The following is a 21,217-nucleotide window of genomic DNA, read 5'->3' on the forward strand; positions in this document are numbered from 1 at the left end:
TTGTCGAGAACTCACCTTTTGCCCTACACCACCTTTCTCATATTTTATTCAAATCTAGTTTAACCTAAAATTTTCAACTCTTCAAATAAAAAAATTTCTCACTCATTTTTTTCCCACTAGTAGCTCATTCATAATTACGAGGCGGGTCGTTACAATCAAACTATCACAATAACTTAACCAATATATTAAATTACATTTTTATTTATATATATCCCAGTCATTTTCAAAAGCTGTCCATTTTGGGGCCATCCCATAACCAATACCCTTGTGATTAAATTATTTTTTATCAACATCCATGTGACTGTAGCTAGATAATTGTGTTCTTCTCGTTTTTATGTGAATCAGTGAATATAAAATATTTCATTTGAATAATTTATTTTATTATTTTTAGTTCATTTTTTAAAAATATAATTTTTAATTTGATTTTTATAACATGGTTAAGATTATAAAATTAAAAAATACTTTAATATATTTAATTGAATAATAAACTTCTAAAATTCATTTTTACTCTTTTTAAACTCCAAATTAAAATACGTCACACAATTTGACAAGGGGAGTAGTATTTAAACACTGGACATCTCCACTCCTTTTTTTTTTTTATTCTAATAGAAAAAAAGGAACTTCATTGCCATGGCTGATACTTCTCTTCCTATCCAAAGGTATTGCTGCAATTACTTATAATTCAATTTTGCTTCTTGTTTTTATGTGTATTTTTTTTGTAAAAAATAAAAATTGGGGTTAGGGGAATTATAAGGTGGCAAATAGAACTTAACTAATACAGTAAAAGAGCTATTAAGATTTGTATTTTCTTATTTTAGGGAAAAAATTGGTAGGTTAGGTTTTATTGGCATTGACATTTGTGAGCCTTTACTTTTGTCTTTAAAGTTATGTTTTCCTTAGTAAGGCTTTTAATTGAGAATGAATTTTGATTGAAAAATTGCCAAACCTAGAAACTGATTACTCAGAGTGTAAAGTTTCTTCATATATATATTTTTTTTCTTTTTTTCTGAGTGTTTCTTATTCATTTCATTTTTTAAGATTTAATTTGATAACCCTATGTTTACCTTTTGTAAATGATTCTTTTTTTAATAAGTTTGGAATGATTTGTTCGAAAATACACCAATTTGATGTCATTGCAAACATTGTGGATTTACATCAAAACTTCCAAAGAATCCACCTAGTTGTGACCATATAATTTTGTATCAATAATACAAAGGCATAATATATATAAACGAACACTTAAATTTGGTTTCAGTTGTGAAGTAAGCATTCTAACTTGGAGAGTGCATGTATAGACACCTCAACTTTGTCTCAACTGGCAACTAAATATCCCTACTTGGACACTCGATGTTGACGTTTGTAAGTTGGAGTGTTCAACTGGCACAGTAGAGATGAGTTGAGGTGTCTAGATATATAATTTTGTACGTTGGAGTACTTATTTGCCAGTTGAGGCCAAGCTTTATGATGACAAGGGAAATGGCTATCCTTTAGGTGCAGACAGAGTAAGCCTCGCTCCTGTGCAATTCCTTTTGTCGCAGGTAAGAAGTTTCGAACTTGTGACCTCCATTATGAAGTCCCAAGCCAACCATCCGAGCCACCCCAAAAGGTTTGAGACCAAGTTTGAGTGTCTGTTTATCTAGTATGCCTAATACGAATGCCATAAACAGGAGCAACTGATTCTCCATAGTGGACTTCCTCTTTGATGGGTAAACTAAAAAATGTGATAACTTTTATTGAAGTATCAACAAGTAGTGAATGCTGGGAAAAATTGCAGTCCAAAGAGTAAAACATGTTGTTCTCTAAGGAAATCAACAATGGCCAAACCATCATTTACATCTCTAGGGACCTTGTTGCACCAAATCCTAGTGTGTAATTGTGCTTAAGATTAATCCCTCTTATGTCAGCTCGATCTGCTTGTTGGCTCTGATTAGGATCATCAAAACATCCTGAAATAGAGTCTTCTATGCTCTAAAATAATCTGTTGTTCCTCTCCTTCCGAGTGGACCACCGGATTGTAGCTAGAGTTGTGCACCAACATGGGTATGAAGCTGTGTTTAGATTCTTCCTGTGCCATCCTAGAAGGAACCGAAGAGTAAACTTAAATATGCACCCTTTTATATTACCCAGGATGTTGAAGACCATGTCCCAAATTTGAGAAGTAAATTTGCAATGAAGAAAAAGATGATTCTCCATAGTGCACTCTCCAAAAACATACAGCATGTTGTCTATGGAATGTGGTATTGTTTTTTTTATGTTAAACCTACAAATGAGATAAAAAGGAGACTCTAATTTTCCATACTGGACTTTCTACCTCTTTAAAGATTCGTCCTGTCATTTCTTTCTAAATCATCCAAAAACTGCACAGAGAAGAAGTATTATACAAATCCATTTCTTCAGCGTCCACTTCTTCACAGTACAAGTCGACCAGTGTTCTGAAACTTTCTAGGTAGAACCCATGCCATTTCAGACATAGAGTACACTAAGGATTGGCGGAACTTCAAAGCGGTGTATGATCCATGTCCTCACCAGTTGTGGTTCACATACAGCACAAACTGACTACCTGTCTGTCTTCTCTTTCTCAAATTGTGTGCCATTAGCATAGAACTCCTACATGCATATCTCATGAAGACATTAGGTGCTTTTATCTAAAATATGGACCTACACGTGGGCCTAGAATCACTGATATCAATCGAACAATCAGAGTGTGGCTTAGCCGATAACCTCTTAATTGGATGAACCTCTCCAAACACTCTGTTCCATAACTAGTTTAAAGTATCTTCGCAATATTCATCAATATGGTCCCATCTCCTGTCTAAGATAGGCCATCTAATGGATATCTTAATATGGCATCATCTTGTCGAAGAAGTTCAGCTACTTGGGCCTCCTTATGCATTGTAATCTGCAGCAAGCAAGGAAGCTCATATTTCAGGCTTGATCGTCAACACCACATATTCAACAACAGATGTGTACCAATTCCATTAGCATTGTAAGACCAGCATTTCTTGAGAGCTCATTCCATCTCTTCATGATTCCTTTCTGTAAAGGTCGTCCTTTAATGGTCACGACGTACTTGCAGAAGCATTCCTATTGCTGATATACATATCTGGCGAGGACCACCATCTTCCATAGAGAATTCTCTTTGCAACCAGACCTCCCCAAGATGAACTTATTGCAGATGAGAAATGTGCTAATGTTCCAGCCTCTCCCCTTGGCTAGAGCTTTCGTTATTCCATTCCACGAGATGGTATCTCCTTCCCCCTCTACCCTTCCCATAAGAATCCTCACAATATTTTCTTGATTCTCTTAGTGTACAAGGTAGGTATAATGAATAAAAATGTAAATTTAGTCTGTATACTCAGACATAATAATCTAATTAGGATGATTTATCCTTTTCTTCACTAATACTGGATCGTAGACCGCTCAGTCTTCCTTCTATTTTCGCCACCAAGGCCCTATATTCTACATCTTTAAACTTTCTTCTAAAAGCAAGTACAATTATTTAGTTGGGAGATACTCCATCCTGTACCTATGAGGTACGTGTTGTACGAGAAGCTGCAGCAGCGGCAATGATTCTCGTACTGATGCATAATGAGATACTCCATCTTCTAGTCTGAGTTAATTCCAGATACATAACAACAAAGATTTGCACCTTCCCATCTGGAATTAACTGACTTTTTCGTATTGATGTGTAACCAAAAGCTGCCTTAAAGCACACCAAGGTTTTGTACAAGCCACCATGTATTATCTTGTCTACAGTTCACAGAAGATCAATGTGGTATGTGCAATCAAGAGGTGTGATATGGACACTTACCTTAATGTTTCAAAAAAAAAAAAGAGGTGTGCTATCAACACATCGTCCCTTGCTCCTCTCTTTAGCTCAAACCCAATTAGGTAAGGTCTGATCCTTCTTACTTGTACACTCCTTTTGAGGTTTTCTAGTATCAAGAAAAGCCTGCATGCACATTGCCTGGGTGATTATATTTTTAATAAATTTAGCTATCCACCATGGATACACTGTTTAATGCACCTTTTATGATGTAACTGTGAAACAAATTGCTATACTTTTCCTCTGTTTCTTCTAGTGGTATGGTGCTAAAAAGATAGACTTAGAAACAAGATTAGTTTTGACCTTTCAATGCAGTTTTCCTTTCTTTCTAGCATCTGAGTTTCTGGACTAGAAAATCCATGGGGTAGGTGTGTCGTTCTCATTTTTTAGTCAATTCTTACCATTGGTTGGAATAGCATATTCTCGAATGAAATTACTAAGTTATGCATTCACTATACCAATATTTTGATACAAACGGATCGGAAAATGCATTTATATAATCTCAAGCTGGTCTAGAATTGTGTAAGGTACTCGCCACTGGTTTTGTACCTATATCATATTTCCCTCTCTTGTTTTTCTCCGAAATCCCATGAAATGAAATTCTTCAACTTCTTCATTACTTGTTCTTCGACTATGGCTTGGGAACAGACTACCTCTCAGGAGAAAAAAAATGATTCAATGGCTGATCAAATGTAAATGAACTTGGGAATCACGATAGCACATGGAGAACCCAAAGTACTTCCTCTGATAAGTCAGATATTAACAGATTTTGTCGAACAATGATGTTTGGAGAAATATCCTATCTGATTTGTTCTATTTCACTATTGCTGGTTAGAGATAAAGTTACCTGAAGGCTGAATTTGCTATCACAGAGGAAAGAAAATAGATACTCTAGGTATCTTAATGATATGGCAATAACTTTGATGACATGGAAATACATAGTTTAAATGTTTAAAATTTTCAAGTTTCAAAAGATATTTATCTCAATAAGATTCTAGACATACTCTAATCCTTTTACAGTACTTAAAACTCTCCAAATTGACTATTTATTATTGTTTTACACAACCTTTAGCATATCTACTCTCAAGGTCTAAATCTCTTACTGTTCTCCATGAGATATACGGCCTTTCTACTGATCACTAGATCACACCCTTGGATGCGGTTTTATATCCTATTATTGTACTTCAGTAATCAAACTACTTGCAAAAGTTGTACTATTAGCTCAAGCACAACTTTTGTCTCTCATTATTTTATCCTTTTGGTCGTAAACAACACTGAGTATAAGAGGTGTCACCCTTTTCCCTCTCCCCACATTTTTTGCTCTAATTCCGATCCTTCCTCCCCTTCTCCCCCAAATGTGAATAATGTGTTTTAAGTTATGAATTATTTCCTGCTCAACCATTAAGATGCTGACTGGAACTTAAGAGTTCTCACTCTTCTCTCAGTCTCTTGTTAGGAATGTTGAAGATTTAAATCCTTCCTTTGACAGGGAAGTGTTTTTCTTTTTTCATTATAAGAGAACTCTCTTTTGATGAAGCTATCACCATGCACTTAAAGTTATCTTTTTTTCCCGGAAATTCACTTGACCATTCATCTGATATGCCAGGTTATTGGGAAAAGTTGCTTTAGTCACTGGAGGGGCAACTGGCATAGGAGAGAGCATAGTACGTCTATTTCATAAGCATGGTGCAAAAGTATGCATTGCTGATATTCGAGATGAAGTTGGACAGCATGTTTGTGAGACCCTTGGTAATGACCAGAATGCGTGTTTTATCCACTGTGATGTGACTGTAGAAGCTGATATTAGTAATGCAGTTGATATTACCGTTCAAAAGTTTGGTACACTTGACATAATGGTTAATAATGCCGGGTTGTCTGGTCCACCTATTCGAGATATCCGTGACTATGAACTTTCTGTGTTTGAGAATGTGCTTGACGTGAACTTGAAAGGTGCTTTCCTTGGAATGAAGCATGCTGCTCGCATAATGATACCACTAAAGAAGGGAGCAATAGTATCTCTGTGCAGTGTCGCAAGTGCCATTGGTGGAATCGGACCTCATGGTTATGCAGCTTCCAAGTATGCTGTTTTGGGACTTACGCAGAACGTTGCAGCTGAGATGGGAAAACATGGTGTACGTGTGAATTGTGTTTCTCCTTATGCTGTTGCAACTGGATTAGCTCTGGCTCACTTGCCTGAGGATGAGAAGACTGATGATGCAATGGAAGGTTTTCGTGATTTTGTTGCCAGGAATGCTAACTTGCAGGGCGTGGAGTTGATGGCTAATGATGTTGCTAATGCCGTGCTTTTCTTAGCCAGTGATGAATCAAGGTATATAAGTGGGCATAATCTGATGGTCGATGGTGGTTTCTCGTGTGTTAATCACTCCCTTCGGGTCTTCAGATAGCTGCATGTTGATCGATCTTATAGGGAACTTTCAAGAGATTGTCATACTGTTTGTGATTTTTCCATTCAAACAACCCTGCTTATGTCTTCCAAAGCACTATGCTAAAAGAAAAAACAAAACTTATACAATCACCCGGGCCTGGTCACTGCGACCCCCTTTGTGAGGAGGCANCCCCCCCCCCCCCCCATTCTCTTCTCCTGAAGTTAAAGGGTGAGATTGCCAAGTTCAAATAGAGTTGCTTTGCAATTTGCTGTATAAGCATGTGTGTTGACAATATACAGTACATTATAATGTAAACTCCAACTGATTAGTGATTTCCTTTTTATGATTTGCTTTGGAAATTTGTGGAGCAAAGGCAATTTCCTCATGGACTTTTCATTTCCTAATTTCGAAATCCTTGGATTAAGAAAAAAAAAGAATTGCTCTTTTTCTTTTTTCTTTTAATCAATTTGGTATTGACATAATACATAAATGTGCTATTTACTTGGTCTTATTTCACATTTATGTCCTCTAACTTTTAACTTTGAATGTTAACAAGTAAACACTAAAAAGTATATAAAGTTGAATAGACAAATTAGTTCTATTTGGCCATAATATGTGTATTTGTTCAAGTTTATACAAATTTATGTACTATTTGTGCACACCTAAAATTAGAGGACATAAATATGAAATGAGTTAAAATAAAAAGACATATTTACATATTATGCTTTTGATTAATCCAAATTCATGTCGAGTAGTCAAATCTTTTTTGTAATAAAAATTCATTTTCAAAATTTGAATTTTGAGGAATTTAATTAAGAATGACAATCATCTCACCACGCTTCTTAACCAATTAAGAAGGGCTAATGAATGTTGCTAGCATTTGGCAATAAATTAGGAAAGTTCCGATCTTCAAATATTTTTATGTTTCCAAATATTTACTCATATAAATTTTTAGATTTTTACTCACAAAATTTGCATATTTTTTTCAAGTAAATACATGTTCAAATATAATTTCAATTTTCAAAAGTTACAACTTTAAAATCTCATTATATTTTTTACAAATTTCAACTTTAAAATCTAATAGGAAACAAGTGAGTTTGTATACAAAGTACAAGTTGGTATTGACAATGTCTTGTAAAGTTTGTAGTATGAAACTTGGCCACATACTATCCACAAAACAGCTTTCACTATCCAGTTTCTGATTAACAGTTGAACCATATTCTTCCACAAAACTTTCCCTCCCCTTCTTCAACAATCCAAAAAAAAATTGACAGAAAAAATGTCAGTAGCATCATCTTCTTCCTTCCCCTGCATCAAAATTCAAAACCCATCTTCTTCTTCTACTTCCTATAATTTCAGATTTTCTACTACACTTACCATTAGGAGTTCTCAAGCTGATGGCCCTTTAAGAAGACCTATGGTACAACCCCCTACCCCTGTGAAACCTACCCCACCATCACCACCTTCACCTTCATCTTCTTCGCCTCCGCCTAGTGCTCCGCCTAAGCAGGTTGCAGTGGAGGGCAAAAATGTAATTACAATGGAATTCCAGAGGCAAAAGGCTAAGGAGCTTCAGGAGTATTTCAAGCAGAAGAAGCTTGAGGAAGCTAATCAAGGTCCCTTCTTTGGGTTTATTGGCAAGAATGAAATTTCTAATGGCAGGTAATTAATTAGCAATTTGAGAGAATTTGGATTAATTTAATTTTAAGTAATAGCTATACTATCCTTAATTGCTTTTTTTCAGTTAAATGAATATCAATGATCCAGTTTATACTGTGTTAAGAGGTTTTTATGATACCAACATGGGTTGTGGTGCAGTGATTGACTCCTCTGCCCTTAATCAGAGGTTTCGAGAGAATTTTGTTGGGAGTGACACCCCTAATAGTCCCTGGAGTGGGCAATTTGGATTTAGTCGGGGCTCCGGACACTGGGTCGGAAACCATAAGAAGTTGTTTTTACGACAATTTAGTAGTCTTGGCTATATGACTAATTTTAGCATTGATCTAAGTTGTTCCAGAATGGTAGTTGGCGAAACAAGCAGAGTTTGGTGCTTTAATTTGGTTTAAGTTCGATTAGATGGAGATATCTCAAACCAAAGATTTATGTTTCCATTCTATGTGGTCTAAGTTAAAGTTTTGTTTTTCGAGAGACTTAAAACTTGATTATCATTAAATCCATCGAAGAGACATTTTTTTGTCGTAGAATATACTTGTGGTAGCCCTAACAGAAACACCTGCAACTGAATCTTCTTAAGTCCTCCTGTCGAAAAAAAAAGCTTCTAAGATTTCACTATTTCCTCGAGTGATTTAAGTTGCCCGCTGCGTTGGATGATGCCTAAGGACAAGTGCAAAACCTTGACATAATTGACACTACTCATTTTGGCTGGCTTGTTAGGATCATAATATACATGTAGTTGATGTGCTTTCTAAGTGGCGTATAATGTATTCCCTTGGTCTTTGTCTTTGAGAATTAAATTTCTTAAGGCGGGTTTGTTTTCTTAACCAATTTAAGACAATGGATAGCTGAATTGAGTAAAGAAGTGTGTATTTTTTCTAAATAGAATGTACAACCACGCGATATGCAGCCAAGCTGGTTGGAGTTAGAATTATAGTAACCAAAAAAATAGTAATAATTTGCAAGTTCGAATTAGGAAATAGCAGCTCCAATACCAGAAAGACTTTGAGTTGTATGATGATCAATCAACAATAACTCTCATATCCTTAACAGTTTTAGAGACGTAGATACTTCTGAAGCTATATATGTTGCTCGGACTTTTCAAAAATACTGCCAGATGCACTTCCAAAAATAGTTCATGTGCAACATCTTTTGAGAGTCCAAGCAATGTAGCTTAGAAGTTGGAAAAGAAATGTTGGTTTATGTGGCTCTCTCTCCTACTTATGTTAAAACAAGGAATGAAGAACAAAAATTCGAGAGTATGTTGGTGACATTACTAAACAGATTTGTGGTAGCACAGTAACACTTCCATTTACTGTTAAGAGACGTATAAACGGGTGAGCATTATGAACTGATAATCGTGTATAGCTTTTGAACATAGTTTCTTATTTGATAATTCGACTAGTTAACTATTTTTTTACTTTGATATTGTACTGATTATATATGTCTGTTGAACAGATGGGCAATGTTTGGTTTTGCTGTTGGGATGTTAACAGAATATGCAACTGGTTCTGACTTTGTGGATCAAGTTAAGATCCTTCTCTCAAATTTTGGGATACTAGACTTGGAATGAGGTTCCTCTATATCCACTAAATCCTGCCATAAGATACTCTCCTTTGTAATTTTCTGTAAAAGAAATACAATTGCTTCCTTTCAAATTTTATTTGTTTGAGCCCAGTCTTTGCACTATATACAGTATAGTCCTAGTTGAGTGATAATTCACGTAAGAAAAGGGAACAACGGATAGTTTTGATGTGAAAAAAGTGACCATTCATTATGTTTTTGACTATTATCTTATAAAAAGTAACTCGTAATTGTTGTAGTTTAGTTGGTTAGAGGAAGCGGTTCTCTCGTGCTTGCTTGTGTGTAGCCTTAAAGATCAATCTCGAAATATTTTATCCCAAATTATTTCACAAATTAAATTTAGAGGCTAATTTGGACCTTTTCTACTTTATTTAAAGTTTTTCTATTTTTTGTAAAACAATTTAAAAAATATTTCGGAGATGTTTTTCAATTTGGCGACATGAGTAAATATCGACATGCATTCGTTTTTCGATAGTCAAATCGTTTAAGTTTGATTGAGAATTTACGCATGAAATTTTCAATTTATTTAAAATAAAATTTATATATTTATAAACTACATAAAAAGTACTATAAGTCACAATAATTAACAATTCAAAATATTTAAAAGTATGAAAAATTTACTGTTATAGATAGACTTATTTAAGTTTTAAAATCTAAAATGTGTCGGAGACAGGGAGTATATACCAAATTCTTTTCTTGTTCAAGACAACACTTTTTATATCGCAAGGAAGAAAGAAAAAAAACAACACATTTTTGGCAGTAGCCTTCATTAGCTCAAATCACTATGTTTGGATGATTGTTAAGTACATTATTTTAAATATAATATTTATTTAAATTGTTACTTAAATTATAATGCATATCATTAAATTTATTACTGATAACAAAAAATTTATTTTGTATAACGATTTATTTGCTATAGTCGCATTGTTACCTTTTCTTATTTTTTATTTTGACTTTGTTTATTATTTATCTTAGAAAAAATGCATAATATCCCCAACCTATGTCCGAAATCTCAGAGACACACTTATACTATACTAATGTCCTATTATCCCCGAACTTATTTTATAAATAATTTTCTACCCTTTTTCGGCCTACGTGGCACTATCTTTTGAGCCCAGCGCGTGTTGACAATTTTTTCAAGCTATCTGGTTGATAGTGCCACGTAGGCCGAAAAGGGGTAGAAAATTATTTATAAAATAAGTTCGGAGAGTAATAGGACCTTAATATAGTATAAGTGTGTCTCTGGGATTTCGGGCATAGGTTGGGGGTACTTATGCATTTTCCCTTTATCTTATTTTAATCTTTACTCAATATTTTTATTATAAATCTATTTCATATTCTGTTTTTCTTTTGTAAGTTTATTCTTATATGACTGATATGTAATATTATATAATGACATGAAATGATACAATCTATCTAAATATCAAAATAATATGGAGTAATATACGATACAATATATTACGAGACTAGGTGTAACATAACCATATATATCCAAACAAGCTAAAAAATCGTTTTCCACAGCTCACAGCAGTAAAATAGCTGTAGCGTCGTATCATAATTTACTAAGATTGATTTCCGCCTCTTGGTACACTGCTAACACAAAAAAGAAGGTAGGAGGTTAATTAGTTAAATAGTTGAGCATCGACTCACTTATTCTTCTATACTATTAGCCGTATTATTAGTAGTGGTTATACTCTCGTAGTTATTTTGTTCTTTGAGTTTGGTTATTATCTATGGTTTTTTACATTTCTATTATTGTTTTTTCTTATTATGACTATTGTTAGGAATTAGGATGATTTAATAGGTTATCTATAGTATTTTGTCAGAACTTTCTCCATTTGCATATTTCTTTCTCTATATTGCTTCGGTCTGTATTTTCTTTGATCTAGGAGATTATATATAGGAAACACCTCTCTACCTCCAAGGTAGTGATAAGCTAAGGTCGTTTGCATACACTTTATCTTCTTCCAACCACACTTTTGTGAAATTACACTGAATATATTATTATTGTAACTTGAAAAGATGGTAGTAATAAATAAGCCAAATAAAAAGAATATTAAAGTTTTTACAATGTGATGAAACTCACTGCAATTTAAGTTATTAAAATTGGAGGGAGAAGCGGAGAAAGTAAAAGAAAAGCAATGTATATTCAGAAAAAAAAAACAAGGATTTATCACCACTCATGAAATGTTAAGTGAAGTCGCAATATTTTTATTTTCTCAACATGAAGTTTGATTTATTTTATTTCTCATGTTATTAATTACTGACGTAGTGTATATAAGTTAAACTCGAAGCATTTATAACCTATTTAACACGTGTTTAACTCATTTTATTTTAATAAACTAAATTAATATGCCATCTAATGGAGTAGACTACAACAGCATGAAGACAATTTTAATGTTGTGCTGAAAATGGCCGGCAGTGCCGGCTAAATTTTTGTCACTTTCATAAAAAAAAAAATTACTCTAATTTTCTATATATACTCTCATATTTTTAGCTCAGCCTGCAGTTTTTTTCCAGTTCCTTCTCTGTTCTCCATATGTCTTCTTTTTGCTGGATTTGATCAACAATTCATGACCTTTTCTTGACTATGTCACAATTTATAGTCTGTTCGGTTAAGTTTTTAAAATCTGCTTATTTTGAAAAGTTACTTTTTGTCAGAAATATTTTTTGAAGTGGTACTTTTAGAAACTAACCGTTTATGTATGCTAATCAATTTGAAAAACACTTTTGCCAATAGCACGTGGTCAAGTTCCATAAGTGCTTGTGGGAATCACTATGTTGTTCAGCTTCTGCTATCGCTCAAAAACACTTATTTTATTCATAAAAACTTGACCAAACGCCTCAACTCAAACTTTTAGATTTCCAAAGCTTGGCCAGATAGGCTAATAGTCGTCAATATAATTACAACTATTTAAGAAACTTGAAAAGATATTCCATCTTATGGGGTGTGTTCAAGCAAAGCCTTCAATGCATTCGCCGCCTCAGGGACTAGAGAAGTTGAAATTAGAGAGTGGATATGTTGGTAGAGGAGAACATGCTAGGCCAAGGAGGTCTACTGGACAGAGGCCTCATGAACTAAGGGAGAAAAATGCTGCTGGTAGGAGATTAAGTGATGCAAACAGAGATACTATCAATGAAAGGATCAAATTGGTGATCACAAATGAGGGAGAAAACAAACAAACTAATGAGAACAATGATGTTGATAGGAAAGTCACCAAGACAACAACAACAACACATGAGGAGGAAGAGTTAATAGATGGTTGGCCAAAATGGTTAGTTGATAATATTCCAAGAGAAGTTTTGTCTGGTTTAGTCCCAAAAAGTGCTGATTCTTATGAAAAAATTGACAAGGTATGTCTCTTCATAATTTCCCATCTATTTGAACAGTGGAATGCTGGAATTAACCTTCGAGTTTATGTTCTATGCACTGACGGTATAAAGAAAGAGTTTTTACACTGTCAGGTTATGTTAACCTGAAAAATGAGTTATGACCTGATATAACTAGTCAAGTTTCAGTAATATATAACTTAAACTCTAGCCTTTTGCTTTTGGTATTTGATATAATTCTGTTGTTTAACAATGTTTAGGTGATCGCACTTTGTTGTTATTGACTTCTTGTTACGGTTCCTTTGCATATATGCACCACACTGCTGTGCTATTAGTTGTCATGTTTCTCCCCACTATCTTTTTCCGTTTTATTACTGCTGTGATTTGCTTGAGCTGAGGGTCTTTCAAAAACAGTCTCTCTACCTCTGAGAGATAGTGGTAAGGACTACGTACATTGTACCCTCTTTAGACCCCACTTTGTAGAATTTCATTGGGTATGTTGTTGTTGTACTAGAAGTTTCCAGTAAATACTCTTGTTTAATTAAGAAACATCAGGCTTAAATTAGATTGAGTTTTGTGTTTTTTTTGGCATTTTTTGTGAGTGTATTGGATGCAAAGCTGAGTGGTTAAATTGAATTTAATGTTAGTTTTTGATATTTTAGGTAGGTTCAGGGACTTATAGCAACGTATATAGAGCGCGAGACAGGGATACTGGGATGATTGTTGCCTTAAAGAAAGTTCGTTTTGATACCTCAGAACCAGAGAGTATAAAGTTCATGGCTAGAGAGATTATGATCTTGCAGAAATTGGACCATCCAAATATCATAAAGCTTGAAGGATTGGCTACTTCCAGAATGCATTATAGTCTTTATATAGTTTTCGAATACATGCAGTCTGATCTTACTAGCATAATATCTCGGCCTGATATGAGGCTCAATGAAGCACAGGTCAGCAGTACATTTTCACACCATTCTTTTCAACATTTGATGTTTGCCATTGCATTTGCTGATTTTCAAAGCATTTGCCCGCTTTCAGATTAAGTGTTACATGCAGCAACTGCTCTCGGGGCTGAAGCATTGCCACGAGAGGGGTATTTTGCACCGAGATATTAAGGGATCCAATTTGTTGATTGACAAAAATGGGATGCTAAAAATTGCTGATTTTGGACTTGCAAATCACTTTAATCCTGAAAAGAAGCGTCCTCTTACAAGTCGAGTTGTCACACTTTGGTACAGAGCTCCAGAACTACTACTAGGTGCTACAGATTATGGAATAGGTATTGATCTTTGGAGTGTAGGCTGCCTCATGGCTGAAATGTTTGCAGGCAGGCCCATTCTCCCAGGTCGCACCGAGGTACTAGCTTAACTTTGAAAATTTTCCAATGTTTGATTGAGTAGATCATCAAGAAGCTAATAACTATTACTCCCTTTGTATCAATTTGATTGCCTGGTTTTGACTTGACACGGAGTTTTAGAAAAAATATACGATACTTCTGAATCTTGTGGTAAGAGGAATTAATTTTGAAACAGATTAAAAAGGAAAGTTACGTTGGACAGACAAATTGAAATGGTCGGAGTATTTTTTATCGATTGTCATTTAATTCAGCATGTTCTAAATAATGTTTACACTACTATAATTGTTGAAAAATGCTGCAGGTGGAACAGCTGCACAAGATATTCAAGCTCTGCGGTACACCTACAGAGGATTACTGGAGGAAAACGAAACTTTCGACTACCTTCAGGCCACCATATACCTACAGGTCTAACAAGAAGGAAGCTTTCAGGCACTTCCCTGCATCTTCTTGGAGGCTCTTAAGCATTCTTCTTGCGCTAAATCCTGCAAATCGCGGTTCTGCAGGTTCAGCTCTCCAAGATGAGGTAAATGTTAATTGACATATCAATTCAATGTCATCCTAACTACAAGTTTGTGATCCTATTTAGAGGTGATTGGTTAAATGACGTTCTTTTGTCTCTTGATTTCGGAAAATGTTTCAATACAGTTCTTTAGTACGAGCCCGTTGGCATGTGAACTCTCTGAGCTGCCTGTAGTCTATAAGGAGGATCCTGTGGCAGCATTAAAGCTTGAGAAAAGAAGGTAAGTGAGCTCATCTATACGTCCAAAATTGTTTTCTTGAAACATCAGAATTCAGTGTTTAGCGTTGTTATAGCCAGATATAAGTCGAGGTTATGGACTGTAATCCTTAATCCGCACCTCAAAAGTTAGCTTTTGCGTTTGAATTAGGTCCCAAGTCCATTTTCGAAGAATATGTCAAGCTTGAGCTTAGTTTAATCTGTTTTGCTAAGTTCTTCATTTATTTTCACTGATAATCGGATACCCCAAAGACTGCCATGTTTTTGGAGAACAAGAAGAAAAATACAAAATTGCAGCAAAACACACTACACTAACAAAACAATAATAATGACTTTGCCAATAAAGTTTCATGTCCTGTTACATGGCCTAAATCATCTAATCCCAAACTTAAGTCTCTATTGAAGTGATTCGACATTCATGTTCTCATTATTCTGTTTCCCTTTCATGCAGGCACAAGACTCGACAACGCTCTCAATCACAAAAGGAACGAAAAAAGAAAGTAATAGACGAAGAGGAAACAAAACCAGACGACGTTGGCTCTAATGAGGTATATTTCTCAGTTTTTGCTCCTATCAAACATTAAGATCAAACACTTCAAAGCCAAGAATTGTATGTTGCAGGAGCCAATAAAGAGTAGACTTTCAACAGTCTTTAGACTACTAGAGCCAGGAAGTAGCAGTACTACTATTACTACTACAACTACTACAAGCACATCTTCAAGTACTTCAAAGCCAACTGAAAAATCTCAGAGTCCTCAGAGTTCTCCGACAAGTACTGAATCTCATCCTAATTCCACTACAAACATCAAGAATAAACCTCCGTTGCCAAATGCTAGAAGAAACCGAACTAACAACAACAAGGACGCGATGAACAGATTGAGTCAAGCCCAAAGGTCTCAATCAAGCAAAGTTTTTCGAGATCTTGATCATCAAAAATTCCATAAGCTTCACGACATTGTTGACTAAAGTCACAACACGCTAAATTATGCTGATAGTGCAAAAAATCTTCACACTATCAGTGTACATAAGTTAAATCGTTTAATTATTTTCTTCTAAGGTTTGGTTTGCAACTTATATAGGTGGGGTAAATAACTTGAGGCCTATATTAAAAGTTATACATTACATTGTGGAATTGTGAAAGCCTATATTAAAAGTTATACATTACATTGGTGAATTGTGAAAATGACATTCTTTTTGGAGTAGATTAAAAAAGAAAATTTGGCTCATGATTTGGTATAATCAAATTTTCATTTAAAAATCAAGAAACACTATTTTTTTTTCAACACTAAAAGCAAGCAACTTGTTATTATCATTATAGCATCTAATTCCTTGAAACAAAAATCTCATAAATAAATCCAGATTGATATTTGTTGAAAAAAAGAAAAGGGAAATCAACCCATACATTGATCGAGCCCTTTTTCTTTTTTGGGACAAGAGATTGTTTATTCTTTTTACTTTATCGTCATCTTATGAACATTTTTTTTCTTTTTACTTTATCGTCATCTTATGAACCTGTTTGACAAATCAATATTATTCCTTTTTTTTTTCGAAATAATTATTCACTTTACATGAAAATTAGTGTTGGATCAAACTTGAAGTTGAATTTCGAATTTGAAAAATAGTTCGTAACATATTTTTCAACAATGTTCTCTTCTTTCCTTTACAAAAATATAGCCAAAGAAATTATATATAATTCAACTTCAAAAATTTCAAAATAAATAAATAATATATATATGATTTTTATGGCCAAACGGCTGCTAAATGTTTTTCGATATTTTACACCCCATCTATCCAGAGAAATCGATTGGGTGTACAATTGAATTATTCTCAAAAAATAATATTTTTTTTAGAAAAGTGAAATCCTTACTAAATGGTGATTAACATTTGATTTACTTTTTAAGGCACTCGTATCGTAAAACAATTAATGAAGTTATAACATGAAAAATAAAATAAAATACTAGATTGATAATTTCTTTCTATCAGCCTAAGCTAGTTTAGGTGGACAAGAATTTACTCAATTCTTATGTTGGTGAGAGGTAAAAGTAAAATGGAACAGTTAAAGCTCACCAAATGAAATGTTTTAACAAATTAAAGAAAACACAATCTCATAAATAAAAAGACATTATTTTGTTGAAAAAAATTAGAATCAAGGAGAAATATCATTTTCTAAGATAATAATTATTAGTTGACTGATCATCTGAGAAATTGAAAACTAACAATCTCATCTAATTAGCTTTAAAATTATTTCATATACATGATCATTCAATTCATGCATGACACTTGCCCACAATTGATCAAATCCCATCACCAATTTCCATCAAAATGAACAAATACCATATTTGAAGAAAAAACTTTATATTAATTCAAACATTATAACGAATATCACTAATTTTAGTCTTGATCCACTTGAAGCTCTCTCTTACAGTAGCTTTTACTTTACCTTCAGTAGTAAACATATTATAAGCTGCAATTCTTTTCTTCCTCTTTATTTGTGGATCATTTGATGGTGCAAATCCTTTTGTTGTTGGACCATTAAATGTGTATACATTTGTTTGATCATCTTGAAAATTCCCAAATTCACCTGAATTATTTGAAGATGAATATTGTGGATAAGATCTACTCTTTTCCATAACACTTTTTTCTTGCTTTTCTTGCATTTAGTTATTTTGGGAGGGGAGTAATTGATTTGATCTTTTTTTTTTCTTCTTGTTGGAGTTTTTCTTCATAAATATAGTTATATATATAGAGTAAAGTAGCTAGTAGGGCATGCATGCTGACATATATAATAATAATGCATATTATAAAATATATGGCACATGTATAATCCTTAGTTTAGATTTATTGTAAATTTTATGTCTCAATAAAGAGAGGAAAATAAAAGTTGGCTTTGTTGGAAAGTACATACTTTATAGCTAGGCATGCATTTATCAATGAATGTGATCTATCTTTTTTGTATGTCATTCCAACACTTTTTTTTGTGGTGTGGGAGTGGTGCATGTATATATTTGATGTAATGTAACATCTTTCTTTCCTTTTCATTTGTTTCCAACTCCTTATTACAATTCTTTGTAATGTTACCAATATTATCTACCACTTTGGATAAAAAATTGATGTGAATTCAGAATTTAAATATTTGATAGATTCAATTTTTAATAGCTGACTCTCATATTTCTTGAAATTGTAATTAAATTAGTATCCATCTTATAAATAAGAAAATGCGCCAAAAATGTCCCTCAATTGTGAAAAATAGAATAATTCTTCACTTTGTTTGAATTTGATTAATCTAAATATGCCCTTATCATTAATAGACTAACTCAAATTTACCCTTCGACTATGAAAAATAGACTAATAAATTTGATCTCTAATATTTAAATTTAGTCTCGAATATGCGATCCTTATCGTTGAATAACTTGCTCAAATTTATCGTAAGTTGAATCGAGGGGCATGTAATATTAAAGACTTGCCTTAGTTTCCCAAATATGTTTCCTAACGTTAGGCAAAAAAATTCTTAGAAGATGATGTATGTAAGAAAGAAACTATAAATGGAGTGTGAAGGCCATGTGATGATGTTGGGAAGTTGGAGGGGAGCTTTGTTGCCCACGCTGAAAATGATGAGAGCGATAGAAAGTATCGGTGGAATCAGAATTTTTGCTAAGAAAGTTTAAAATATGGAGAAGTAAACACACGAAGAAGTTAGAGATTCATTATCTACTATACATATATAAAAAATATTTTTTAATCATATATAAATAATATAATTTTTAAATTTAAAAAGATTTGAATGAACTCCTTCAATCCTATCTGAATCCGCTCTTAAGTGAAAGATGATAGTGGTGGGGACTTTATGTTTTAGGAAGAAAAAAAAAGAGGTGTTGTGTATTTGCTTCATCCCCCTCAATTCACGTGGTATCATTAGAATTTCAAGAGTTTGTATTTTTTTTTATTTTTAATAACAGCAAATTAGTACATTATTTGAAATAAAATTTATATATTTAAAAATTACGTAAAAATCCATAATATAACACATATAAAAGTTGAACAGGGGAAGTGACATTTAACATTGAGGGGCTTTGCTCTAATGGATTCACATGGTGGTGGGCAATTCAACATATCATGTGGGGGCCAAATTCACAACTATGTCTTGCAATAAAATGATAGTTTTTATTTAGAATAAAGGCAACAATAATGCAATTCCAATTAGTGTATATAGTCCACATTTTGGTTTGTTTGTAGGGTTACTATATAGTTGAAAGTAACATTTTGTTAATGACCAACTTGTTTAATTAATTTTTTTTTGCTTTTAAGCTTTTGGTTGTGTGAAAAGCCTTCATTTAAGAGATTAAATTCACTTTATTTGTTTCTTAATTAGGCTAATCATCATTGCCACAAGAATTACTTTAACATGGATAGAAATTCACATTTGATTTCTTGCTAAATATTTTAACAAAAGATGGACAATTTTATTTCTACTTTGTCTAGTTCACATGGTAAAATATTGCATGAATTATGATATCACTCATGCTTATAATTAATGTTGAAAACATGTTGATTTGCCAATGTGAAGCAATAAATAATTCTCAACAAATCGTTAAAGGGTTTATTTGATAGGGTGTATAAGAATAATACTAAATAGAGTGTATTTCTATACATACGTTATTGTGAAAATTGCAAAAGTTGAGAGAAATTGGGGATAGTTCAAGTTGTATTGAATAATAGAGCACTTAATTTTTCTAGGTCAATTTTACAATACACTTTTTTTTCAGTCAGTCGTAAACAGGGCGGATCTATGTGTAACGATGGGGTGCCACGGCACCTAGTGATTTCGGTTAAAACTTTGTATATATATGTATATACGTATAAGATATCAATATATATTAACTTTGCCACTCAATAAACAAAGTTGTGAAAGGTGCAACTGGCAGAAGATGTTATTTGTCACACTCACAATGCGGTTTCGAACCTTGCTTTGGGCAATAATTTTTTGCCTTTCTCAAAGAGCTTCTCAAATCTTTTTTTTCCTATTAATGTGGGAAGGGTTTTAGTATTTTTTTTTTTTCTTCCATTGGTTCTTATTTATATCCTATTCTTTAATAATTCAAATCAACTCATTTTTGCTTCTAACTAATTCTTAATTTTTGTACATTCTCTTTCACTAATTAATAATCTCTTAATGTGAGTATTACATGTGTATTCTTTATCAATTAATGATAACTGAATTATGAACGTCACATAAATATTACTAAGAATATATTTAAATAGTATCTTTTTTAAGTTTTAAAAATGATGAATATTATTATGTTAGAGTTCTTTTAATTTAAAGGTTCTTTCGATCTTCATCGACTTTCTTACCAAGTAAGATGACGGGGTTGAAACTATAATTTTTATTCTTTCTCTACTATATTTCAACAACTTATAAAAGTTCGAATTTTTAATGTGGAAAATCCTTTTTACCGCAAAGTTTTAGAGAATAAGGCCTCTAATTCCTTAAAATAAAAAATTGAATTGTTTAGTTATCTCTAACCTCAGAACATCTAAAAGAAAATATTACTAGCATGCATGTTTGATCAATTTATTTATAAAAATCGAAAAAGATAAATAACCCGAATTATAATCTAAAAATGGAGGAACCGACCCATTTATCTTACTTGGACGATGTGACACCCACGACCTCCAAATCCTAGATCTGCCTCTGATCGTAAATAGTTCGGTAACTATCTAATAATACTATTAATATTTTATTCATATTGGGTTGGCATTTATTTGACAGAAAATCCACAAGAGTTTATTTTTCTATTTATAAAATAATTTATTTCTAAGGATAATTTTGAAACTTTGCAACTCTTCTCACATTTCTTAAATTTCGTATCAAGTCAAACTACATCATATAAATTGAGATAAATTTTGTGAGAGTAAATGTGCAACATAAACTATCATGAAGCAGATAAATCCTTTGATTTCGAGTTTTCACAGTCACGATATTCTCTAAGAGATGCAAAAATTAAAAAACGGTCACATAGACCCCTATCCATTCTTTTTCCAACTCATAATACTTTTATATTTATTTGATATAAGATGGATACACTAATAAATTAATGGGCTAATTAACACCCTTTAAGGATGAACTCGACTCGAGCTATTTTCAAGGGTTTAGTAGAGGAGAAATAAGAAATTTCAAATTGTCCTTTAGTCAAGTAATAAATCATAATAATAATAAAAAATAAAATAAAAAAATCAAACAGTTCAATGTTCAAGTTACATTGATTGTGTTCTAATTTAAAAAATAATATATATTTTCTATTTTCTACTATATTATAAAAGAGAGTTTA

General features: G+C 33.0%; 3 protein-coding genes across 3 annotated transcripts; all 3 read left to right on the top strand.

The window, feature by feature from the left end:
* Window positions 1-552: 552 nt before the first annotated feature.
* On the top strand, window positions 553-6,572 carry LOC125856475 (xanthoxin dehydrogenase). The gene is made up of 2 exons (XM_049536033.1): window positions 553-659; window positions 5,433-6,572. The coding sequence occupies exons 1-2, from the start codon at window positions 631-633 to the stop codon at window positions 6,229-6,231; spliced, it is 828 nt and encodes a 275-aa protein (XP_049391990.1). The 5' UTR covers window positions 553-630; the 3' UTR covers window positions 6,232-6,572.
* An 808-nt stretch (window positions 6,573-7,380) lies between these two features.
* LOC125856979 (light-harvesting complex-like protein OHP2, chloroplastic) lies at window positions 7,381-9,548 on the top strand. The gene is made up of 2 exons (XM_049536640.1): window positions 7,381-7,875; window positions 9,346-9,548. The coding sequence occupies exons 1-2, from the start codon at window positions 7,493-7,495 to the stop codon at window positions 9,458-9,460; spliced, it is 498 nt and encodes a 165-aa protein (XP_049392597.1). The 5' UTR covers window positions 7,381-7,492; the 3' UTR covers window positions 9,461-9,548.
* A 2,866-nt stretch (window positions 9,549-12,414) lies between these two features.
* LOC125855673 (probable serine/threonine-protein kinase At1g54610) lies at window positions 12,415-16,260 on the top strand. The gene is made up of 7 exons (XM_049535420.1): window positions 12,415-12,825; window positions 13,464-13,748; window positions 13,837-14,154; window positions 14,457-14,678; window positions 14,801-14,895; window positions 15,343-15,439; window positions 15,513-16,260. The coding sequence occupies exons 1-7, from the start codon at window positions 12,415-12,417 to the stop codon at window positions 15,855-15,857; spliced, it is 1,773 nt and encodes a 590-aa protein (XP_049391377.1). The 3' UTR covers window positions 15,858-16,260.
* Window positions 16,261-21,217: the final 4,957 nt, after the last annotated feature.

Source organism: Solanum stenotomum, chromosome 2 (assembly GCF_019186545.1).
Source record: "Solanum stenotomum isolate F172 chromosome 2, ASM1918654v1, whole genome shotgun sequence".
Lineage (NCBI taxonomy): Eukaryota > Viridiplantae > Streptophyta > Magnoliopsida > Solanales > Solanaceae > Solanum > Solanum stenotomum.

What these genes read in the sequence shown, in the direction of transcription:
- LOC125855673 (XM_049535420.1), top strand. Translation starts at nt 12,415, where the DNA reads ATGGGGTGTGTTCAAGCAAAGCCTTCAATGCATTCGCCGCCTCAGGGA. An exon ending in TTCTCCCAGGTCGCACCGAG is followed by an intron (nt 14,155 to 14,456) that starts GTACTAGCTTAA and finishes AAAATGCTGCAG; the next exon opens with GTGGAACAGCTGCACAAGAT. An exon ending in TTAAAGCTTGAGAAAAGAAG is followed by an intron (nt 14,896 to 15,342) that starts GTAAGTGAGCTC and finishes CCTTTCATGCAG; the next exon opens with GCACAAGACTCGACAACGCT.
- LOC125856979 (XM_049536640.1), top strand. Translation starts at nt 7,493, where the DNA reads ATGTCAGTAGCATCATCTTCTTCCTTCCCCTGCATCAAAATTCAAAAC. An exon ending in AATGAAATTTCTAATGGCAG is followed by an intron (nt 7,876 to 9,345) that starts GTAATTAATTAG and finishes TCTGTTGAACAG; the next exon opens with ATGGGCAATGTTTGGTTTTG.
- LOC125856475 (XM_049536033.1), top strand. Translation starts at nt 631, where the DNA reads ATGGCTGATACTTCTCTTCCTATCCAAAG. An exon ending in ACTTCTCTTCCTATCCAAAG is followed by an intron (nt 660 to 5,432) that starts GTATTGCTGCAA and finishes CTGATATGCCAG; the next exon opens with GTTATTGGGAAAAGTTGCTT.